This window comes from Rhipicephalus sanguineus, chromosome 8 (genome assembly GCF_013339695.2).
Source record: "Rhipicephalus sanguineus isolate Rsan-2018 chromosome 8, BIME_Rsan_1.4, whole genome shotgun sequence".
Classification (NCBI taxonomy): Eukaryota; Metazoa; Arthropoda; class Arachnida; order Ixodida; family Ixodidae; genus Rhipicephalus; species Rhipicephalus sanguineus.
Window position 1 is genome coordinate 79,392,797 of NC_051183.1, and position 9,819 is coordinate 79,402,615.

General features: G+C 46.4%; 1 protein-coding gene across 1 annotated transcript; it reads left to right on the forward strand.

Moving 5' to 3' along the window:
• The first annotated feature begins 719 nt into the window (after positions 1-719).
• Positions 720-3,446, forward strand: LOC119403345 (acanthoscurrin-2-like). Its single transcript, XM_049418288.1, has 2 exons — positions 720-731; positions 2,926-3,446. Exons 1-2 carry the CDS (start codon positions 720-722, stop codon positions 3,412-3,414), a joined length of 501 nt encoding a protein of 166 aa, XP_049274245.1. The 3' UTR covers positions 3,415-3,446.
• The last annotated feature ends 6,373 nt before the right edge of the window (positions 3,447-9,819 follow it).

Sequence of the window (9,819 nt, forward strand, 5' to 3'; positions counted from 1 at the left end):
CCATCATACAGTTGCTCATGCCGCCAACACCATCAGGGCTTGCGTTATAATACCGTTGTTTCGTACAGCCCAACGCTGTTGGCCCACTGTAAGAGAACAAGCGTAATCTATTCGACTAGGAATAAAAAAACAAACAAAAATGACAAACGACTAGGCGCTCGAGACAATTTATGAGGCCTCCTAAAGTTGAGAAAGCAAAAGTGACCACGCGCTGGAGATCCGGAACGCGCCGAAGCGCATCTGTAGCTTCTCAGATACTCTATAACCTATACCGGTTGTTGTTTTTGGTTTATCGCCGGCCACCGCATTGCATTCTCCTTCTCGCAGTCTAGCTTCCAGTGTTTTAGATGAAGATAAGAACGAAGGGGGTGCGTCGCGGAGGCGCATTTCGTTGCACCGGTCAGCGAGAAGGCGCAGTTTGGATGACTGAGAAAGTCTACTCGGAGGGGATGGTCCCAGGGTGGTTAGCTCTATTGCTGCTTTTACTCTCCATCCCGGAAGGAGAGGTCTACCACCGGAAGCTGCGCGGTTCCTGCGATTCCGAATGAAACGAGATGTATTGGCGCACCCATGGCCTCTCGTGTGACGTAAGAAGAAAGAGGCCACGTGCGTCACTCTCGTCGGGTGTATATAAGCGCTGGACAAGTGACGAGCTGGCATCAAAGCCTTCCGAGGCCTTTCGCTCCCTTGTGTTCGAGTTACACCGAGATCAAGTAGCCATGAACGGCCTGGTAAGCGACCCTCCGGAGGAGAACACTGGATGCTATGTCGGTTTGGGATTGCACTAAGTTCGGAATGCCTCGCTGCTTGAATTGTCGTTGCCCCAGGATACGCCAGTGGATATCTATATCAGTTCACGTAAATCCTTAAGGATTACCCTGTCTGCAGACGCGTGTGCAGGATGTTTACTTGGTGGCAGAAACGGCAAAGAAACAGGCTAGACATGGCAGCTTTCTTCCTGGCTCATGCATACCCAGGATGTTTCGTTTTTCGCCGAGAGTCTTGGTAAAACAGCTTTGCTCTTCCCCGCGTCCTCAGTTCCTACTCGAAGTTCGCAGTAATGTCACCAGTTCGTACTTCCGACTATAGAATGCAACACGAGGAGGCCTTACAGGCCTGGTTCCTGAGAAAATATGCGTAGCTTCTATCGCTTATGGAGCAAAGCTAGGTGTTTCCCAAGGTTCCGTTAGCTCAGACTTGTGTCGCCGCCTTCTGGCAACAGCGGAAATCTGTTCAGGAAGGATTACCGCACCTCGACCCGCTCCTTTGCAACACGGGGCAGCCTTCCGGTTAAACTGCATTTTATCCCTTTCAGTCACGGTGTGTACATTTGTACACATCAACTTCGGAGTCGCATCGCGCACCGCGTGTTTCGTCAAATGGCCTGAAACTTAGTGTGCACATTCACGCGGGCTTCCTGGTGTGACAACTAGCGCTTATTTAACTTCATTATGCTGCTATTGCTGTAGATGATCACTTTGCTAGAGAGACTACCATGTTCGACGATCGTTCGACGTGCGACGTTCCAGGACCAACGTAAAGTGTATTTTTTTCTTCGCTCGAAATACATAGAACCAAAAAACAAACTGTGCATGCATTTTGGACTTAATAGTTGATTCCTTTTATGCAAGGATTGAAGCTGACAGATTGCAGAATAATTATATATTTAACTACACGCTAATTACCATTAATTACTGTAACTCACACGAAACAACACATTCCTTCATTTTATTTCTTGGAATGTAATACTGAGTGCCTTGAAATCATGCCATGCAAATTTGATGCATTTGCAGACAGTGCATCATAATTCGTGACTGAAAGGGCTAAAGAGGCTTACTGGCGGTAACACGTTCCTGTGGCAACGCCGCTTTAGAAGCCGTTATGGCTACCGTAAAGGCAGCGGCAATCCCTCCCTTTTTTGCTGTAGAAAACCAGGCAGCAGACTATGTCGTTTCCCGCCCTGAACAAGCCCAGACATAAGTATGATCGTTCTGCAACCTTCGAAAAAAAATTAAATCATAGGTAAACGCAACTACTTTTTACAATCTCCAGCGAGCACAAGACTATGCATAGCGATGTAAAACCGCCCCGCCATGATGGTCTAATTTTTATGGCGCTCGACTGCTGACCCAAGGTCGCGGGATCGAATACCGGCCGCGGCGGCTGCATTTTTGGTGGAGGCGAAAATATTTGAGGCCCGTGTACTTAGATTTGGGTGCACGTTAAAACACCCCAGGTGGTCGGACTTTCCGGAGCCCTCCACTACGGCGCCTCTCATAATCATATCGTGGTTTTGGGACGTCAAACCCCAGATATAACTATTAGAGATGTATAATCAAATGAATTTGCTACTTCATTACTTGATTATATAGCACCGCCTACCTTGCTCATACACTTGATGCGTGAATGGACAGCGTTCGCCACAGCAATCAGGTTTGTTAAAACGGTCACGCCAGCAAAAGCGGTTGCTGTGAAGCTGGCTGTCTCTAATGAGCACGACCACGCAAGTGCCTGATTGAACTTTGAAGCAACTGGGATAGCTGAAATTCAGTGAGCTGTGCAGCTATAAATGAGTAATCAGGACGCATGCTTGATGGATTCTGTCGCGAACACGCAGGAACCACGGAATACGGCGCACAGCGTGGCAGCAATGTGCAAAACGTGAATCGGGAAAGGCTATTTCATTGGCGACCAGAAAATTTACTTTTTGTCTGGAATGCACATTTCACTTTTTTTATAGCTAGATTGCCAATTCTTATTGCCCTTTTTGGAAACACTAAAGACATCGCATACTTCGTGAACAAATTTAAGGCTCCCTTTCCTCCACTACATTCCGTTGCAGGTGTTCAGCATCCTGTTCAGTGCCCTGTTTGGCAGCGCCCTTAGCGGTTTCCTCGGCGGTGGCGGTGCTGGAGGTGGTGTCAGTGGAGGCTACGGTGGTGGCGGTCTCGGAGGATATGGTGGTGGTGGTCTCGGGGCTACGGCGGAGGACTCGGTGCCGGTGGTCTCGGAGGAGGAGTGGGCCTGGGAGGTGGAGGCCTCGGCGGCGGCGGGGGAGCTGTCGGTGTCGGCAGCAGCGTCGTCCTGCTGAACGGTGGCCGTGCGGGTGCAAGCAGATCTGTGGCCGGCCCAGCGTTCCTCGTTCGCACGGTGCACCACGTGTCTCAGGTTCACGGCGGCGGGGCCATTGTGGCGCACTCTGGTCTCGGAGGCGTTGGCGGAGGCGGCATCGGTGGTGGCGCCGGCATTGGAGGTGCCGGGCTCATCGGTGGTGGTGCCGGCGGTCTCAGAGGAGGCTACGGAGGTGGCGGATACGGAGCCGGAGGCCTTGGTGGAGGCTACGGGGGTGGAGGATACGGTGCTGGAGGCGGTGGAGTAGTTGGCAAGCTGGTGCTCGTCAAGCATCACAAGTGAATTCTGCCACCCGCGTTCTTTCTTGTTTAAGCACAACCTGGTAAGCATTATTCGTATGTCCACCGTAGGTGTGAGCACAGAGTGGGAGGAGGGGGGGGGGCGCAGCCGCCCCTCTACCGTGTAATACCTAATACCTCCTCTTTGTACAGCGTTGTGATCGTAAGAGCATCAGTGGCAGTGTTGGGGATAGGTGGAGGCGCTCCGGTGAAATTTCACCCACTTCTCACCCCCTAATGAAGAACCCTACGCACGCCTATGAAGTCTTCATTAGCCTTGCAGTAAGCAAGAATAGTAGCTACTGCTCACGCCATTCGGCCACACATAACGCCTTGACACCCGTGAACAACTAGGAAATTCGCTAGGAAAACTCTTTGGTGAAAGTATTCGCCCTTTTAGAACCTCGCATTGAAATAACACGCTGTGCATATTCGATAACATATACCTAGCGGTGCTTCAGCGCGCATTGTATATGTGATCAAATGGTACTTTTAAAGGGTACTTAAGTGCGCTAAGCTAATATCCTCAGTGGCATGCCCTTTATTCTGGATGCCTCATGCTCGCACTAAACTACCGCTCTTCGCATGAAAGTAGGAGTCATCAGTTCTGCCTATGTTTTCTGATTGCGCAAATTGTACTATTATTACAACCCACTTTGCCAGTCAATATATTTAGTATAGTCGGCTTTGCGCTATGTGTCATTTCTCTAGTTTACTTTTGTCGCGCTTTTAGGTAGCTTGGTTCAATAATACGAATTGTGGTCGTGAAGAGTACCATTTTATTTTCGATTTATGGTGAGAGTGACAGCTCTTATCGTTTTACAGGTTGAAGCGAAGCCACCTCAAGACTGCAGCGTCCTTCTCCGCTCGAGAGCTTCCCCACCACCAGCTCTTTCACCTCAAACGACGAAATGGCGGAAGCTGCGAATGGCGCTGCAAATAGGTTCAAAATGTACGCTGACCGAGAACTCGTTTCCCGAGCACTAAAACTGTGATTTACTCCAAATACTGTCTCACTGGCTCTCACTGAATTTTTCCACGCACAACAACGAATGTCAAGCTGTTGACTGTAAAACATAGAAAGGCGAACTTGTACCTTACCAGGAACGATGTGGTATACTATAAGGGAGAGGAGATACACAGTGGAGAGACGAAATGAGAGAGAGGTTAGCCGTATGTAGTTTGACTACCCTGCTCAAAAGGTAAAAACTCACAGGGTGCTTTGTGCATTCACCTAAGATGACTCGAAGATGAAAGCTATCTTTTTATTCTCAGTTGATGCATTAGGGAGCCTTCATGACCAGCCGGTCATGTAGGCTCCCTAGATGTATTGATCCTGTTCAGCCGTTCTCCGAAAGCGTTTCGCACCTATCGTGGTTTCGCACTGCTTCCAGGATCGGAGGCACTTCGCCTGGTTTTGCACACTGCCTCCGTGATCAGCCCATCTTTGATCAAGTTGCGATGTCATGTGATGACGATGTAGGCTTATGCCAAGGGGCGAAGGAACGAGACGGCTGAACAAAAATCGACGCCAGCAGGGAACACGAGCCGTGTCACTGCTAAGCGCCGTCTTTGTTTTCTTCTCTTGAGGTCACGCGCTCTCCAGTTTTGTTCACCATCTGAAGGAGGGCGCTACAACGGCATCATGTGGCGTTACGTCACAAGACGCGATGGCAGAATTTGTGACGTCATGATGACGTCACCAATTTTCGCGGTCTGTGGCGTCATGGTGACGTCATATGATGACGTCATTAAGTGTTGATTATTTTTTGTATCACTCGTTCCCCACGCCGCAGTACGCCAGACGCCGAAGGCGACATTTCGCGTTTTATGAGGTATCTAAGGCTTTCGCTTTAATATCTCCTTCTAACACACTGAAGGGTAAGGTAGAAGGAATATAGGCAGCATGTTACAGTTTTTGTAACATTTGAAGGCGAAACTCTGTTGCACATTGGGCAACGCATTAAGTCATATAATCGGGGATCAGGCTTCTTCCAAGGCATAACCAGCCGCAGTGCCAGAGAAACACATTAAATTACCGTGCCGTTCACAGTCGACTGCAATGTACTTGAAGCCTTCTGCACCTCGCGTTGCGTTTCACAGCCTCCAGGATAGGCCCACCTTTGACCATTCGACGATATCACTTGATGACGCCACCATGTAGCGTCATCGTGCGACGTCACAATTATGCCATGAGAACTGTCCTCTGTCCATCTTTTATTGTGGTACCGTGTTAGTCGCGCTCCCCTCTGCATAATGGACGTCACAAATCCTGGAAATCGGCGACGTTACCGTGACGTCATCGTGCGACGTAATCGCTACGTCGGAGACATTCAGGTGGGTTTTGTGACGGGGCTTAAGATCCCACATTCTCTTGCAGAAGCTCGCAAAGTCTAGCGGAGGGGAACGTCAACGTAAGTACTTAATGCTTTAGCCTTAAAAAAATAGGAGGTTTCGTAAACGAAGTAAAAGCCGGCGTACACAATTCATCGGTAGCAGCCACTTCTCCGATCTATCCTGCGGGTCGGTACACCTTATGAACTTGGTGCGAATGCACAGCTTTCTGGGTCATTTTGCTTTCATTCCACGAGCATTATGTCAGACTGCACAGATAACTCGTGGGCAACCTTCTGTCGCGATAGCGGGCCATTGTCCAGTCTGTGAAGGAAGCGCACAACCATTTGTTTTGGGTGCTACCTTTATTCGAATATCCTATACCACGAGTGAAGTCTTTCATGTCTGCTGAATAGGTTGTATCGATTCCGAGCAAAAAAAAAATTACAGTTCTGGTGTGGCTCCTGGAACGGCCAGGGCACGTCCAACAGCATGTCGAACATGATAGTGTATTCAGCAAATCGATCATCTGCTGCGATATGCAGCACATTTCAGTTAAATGAGCCCTAGTTGTGTTCCAGAGTGTATTTGTGCACAAATGCTTACGTCGCGTTCAAAGCCCGTTGAAATATTACGCGGCGCTCGGAAAGTCTTTACAGTTTATGTGTACAGGTGTACGCTCCCACAGCTCAAGGGGACATTGGGAACGGTGCCAGTGCAACTGCTTGCATTTCTCTTCATTCTGCGCTGCGTGAAAACTATGCCATCCAGGTGCAACGTTTCCGGATGTAACATCTCTCACCACCACGCCCTTTCTAGATTGAGGCTCACGCCACAATCTAGGTTGTTGACGAGAGTGAAATGCTGAAGGTCAATATTGCAACTGCCGCCAATAAGGTTGTCTGTTTCAGTCACAAGGTTGCGTTGTTTCGGTGCTGTGACCTACTTTCGTTGCATGTGACAGCGTGCGTAAAGTAAGATCATATGAGCTTCAGGCTTAACGGGCGGCAGTTTCAGAGACACGTCGTACATTCATTGGGGATGTTCCCACGTAGCTCTGTAAGCTTACCCGTTCCCATGTTTCAGCGCTATCTTTCTTTCTTTGTCACCTGGTCGGGTGCAGAATCTCTGCAAGCTTGTCGAAATTCAAAGGGCGTTGCTACAAATACCTACCAACTTGCGCCTGACGTGGGATCGCTCGTGCCTCATATTTTGACAGTGCTGTAATAGCATGGTAAGCAGTGCAGTTACTGCGCTCATTCAAGAACATTTGACAAGCATCTTTTATTGTTTTTTTACACTAAAGAAGATGCCCCTCCTCTACTTCTTTAGACACAAACAAAAGAAAACCAGTTTTTCGATTGTGCCATGGCTCCCGACATGAAAGGTAAGGTGGATGTTTCTTTTTTTTTTCTTTTTTCTTGGGGTGGAAGGGTGGGGTAGGGTCTGCTAAAGGCGCTTAAGAAGTCCACTATGGCTTCCTGTGGTTACCGTCCGCGTCATTTGAAATACTCATTGCCTTGTTCGAACCGATATAGTACGTAGTTCATATTCGGTGTGTAGAGGCGTTTTGAAATTACCATTGTTAATTAGCCGGAACATCAACAGCCCATGTCATGATAGACTGTTCCATACTGCTCAAAAGTGAAGCAGGGTGGGCGCCAGCTTCCCGTAAGAAGCTAAGGGGGGCGCCAAGTCAGCTAACGTTGCCGTTTCAATGAAGGTAATATATATATATATATATATATATATATATATATATATATATATATATATATATATATATATATATATATGTATATATATATATATATATATATATATATATATATGGCCCGCTAGCCACATGTTTGAGACCCCTGTTCTGCATCGTGACCTGATGGACTAGTGCGCTTGGCAACTACCTTGTTAGGTGTCTGTGTTATTCTTTCAGAAAGTGACTTCGGAGCTACTGCAGGTAAAACTGGACCTGCTTTGGCCGTCAAAGCTATTTCAGGGTTTTTAATTCCTGTACCGTTCTGAAAGCTTCAGGTGATCTTCGTGCCAGGATCATAAACATGTGGTATAGTGTTCATGCACTCAAGGTTTGCCTTGCGCACACTAACCCGTTTTATTTTAACCTCACCCTGTATATACATATATCTTAGAAGAACAGACTGTTGGACGAGATGGTAATGCATTATGTGAAAACTGCCTGAAAAACGTAGAGAAAGGACCGCATACACATATGTGCGGTTGTGGACTATGTTGTCGTCTTTACGTGATAATTTATCTACATGATGTGTGTGCCACCTGCTGACTTGAAAACTTCACAGAAGGGGACGTGTGTGTGAACAATTTTATTCAAACTAGCTGACTGAGGCTAGGCGTATATTCGCGTAAAGATGACAACATAGTCCACAACCGGATATACGTATATACAGAGTGAGAAAGGGGACATGATTCTTTGTATTTTCGAGACGTCATATTGGAGTGCCATGGTGTATTCAAGTTGTATATCTGTTTTTTTTTTGTGTGGTGTTGCTGCGAGAAGGCTGTTTTATATGTAAAATCCGGAAACTGCATCTTCTACGTTCGACATTTCTAAGAGCTTAGGAGTAGCTGGCTCCTGATTTGTGCGCCGACACAAATCAGGAGACAGCCAACATCATGCCAATATAAAACACATTTTATATCATGGCAGTAAATAAAACACACATCCAAAGGTTTCTATGGCGAAAAGAGATGGCATTGGTACCCGATTTTTTTACCTATGTGCACGGTAAAAACTGGTCACTACTACCAGGTTAACCTACTTGCCTTTCGTTTTCATCTATTTGTCTATTTCGCTTAAGTTTCTATGGGTAATGTTCAACAGTGCTTCCGCGAAGTACTCTTCACAGAATGCGCACTTTTATGTGCAATAAGTAAGTGGCCAAATTGTGTTTTATTGTGATTTTGCAACTGACACCTCCCCTTTACTTCCTGAGGTTGCGCGATCTCTAGGCACACACTGCCAAGCTCTTCATCATCGAACGAGCACCGGTCAAGATATGGTGCTACTACCGTGACTCCTGCCGCTGGTGGACTCAAGAGGGAAGTTGGCTTATTCAGCGCCATTTCCATTATCATAGCAAGCACCGTAGGTATGTGTGTGATCTCGCAAATTACAAACATTGCAATACAATCTACCAACCATTCTCAATAAATACAGTCACGTAAACAGCTTCTCATTAAAAGAACTGCGATTCTTTTTTGTAAATATAGGCTAAAGTTTTGACGTTGTGAAATGGGTTATTCTTGTACGATTTCATTTTTCTTTCAGTGTGTGCATCCATATTGTACCGAGTAGGTTATATGATGGAAAACATATAGCAATAACAGCGTCTGTATAATCTTCTTTGTCTGACATCTGATGTACATTGTATGATGCAGGTCATACACAAGGAGCAATTTTGTATATATTTCTTCCCTGATATTTCGTGATTATTTTTAAATTTTTTTTGCCGATAGTGGTGGTATGGTTGTTGGGTTTTTCCTTTGTGGTTGTTTTCTTTTTTTGTTTTTTTGTTTTTGCTCGCGTCTATGTAACTATCTTCTGTGCTAAGTTTGTTATCGGGATGTTTTTGTAGTAATGTATATAATATATATGTTTTTATTCACCGTATTTGGTATTGTAATGTTAGCTTATGGTGAATTTATCGTTATTACACATCTATGTCATTGTCCCAACTGCCTTGTGTAGGGTTCACTGGCCTCGTCAAGCTGTCCATAAACAGCTTTTAGCCAGTGAACCTCTCCAGAACCTGTTTCTATCTGGGAAATAAAATGATTTGATTTGATTTGATTTGATTTGAATTCAAGAGAACTAGTGGGGATTTATAGGTACATCTGTGCACCTAACTGCAACATAGATAACACCGCTTTACAGAGAACTCTTGCGCTGGTTTTCTTTCTGATGAGGTTCTGGCGGGAACCTTACTCTATCCTCCTGGGTGTTGTGTTGAATGTATTCCGAAACGGTGCTATCATGTCTTTGCTCACTCTTGTTTGTTATGGATGTAATTTTATGCTAGTCCGTTGTCCGTGTATTAGA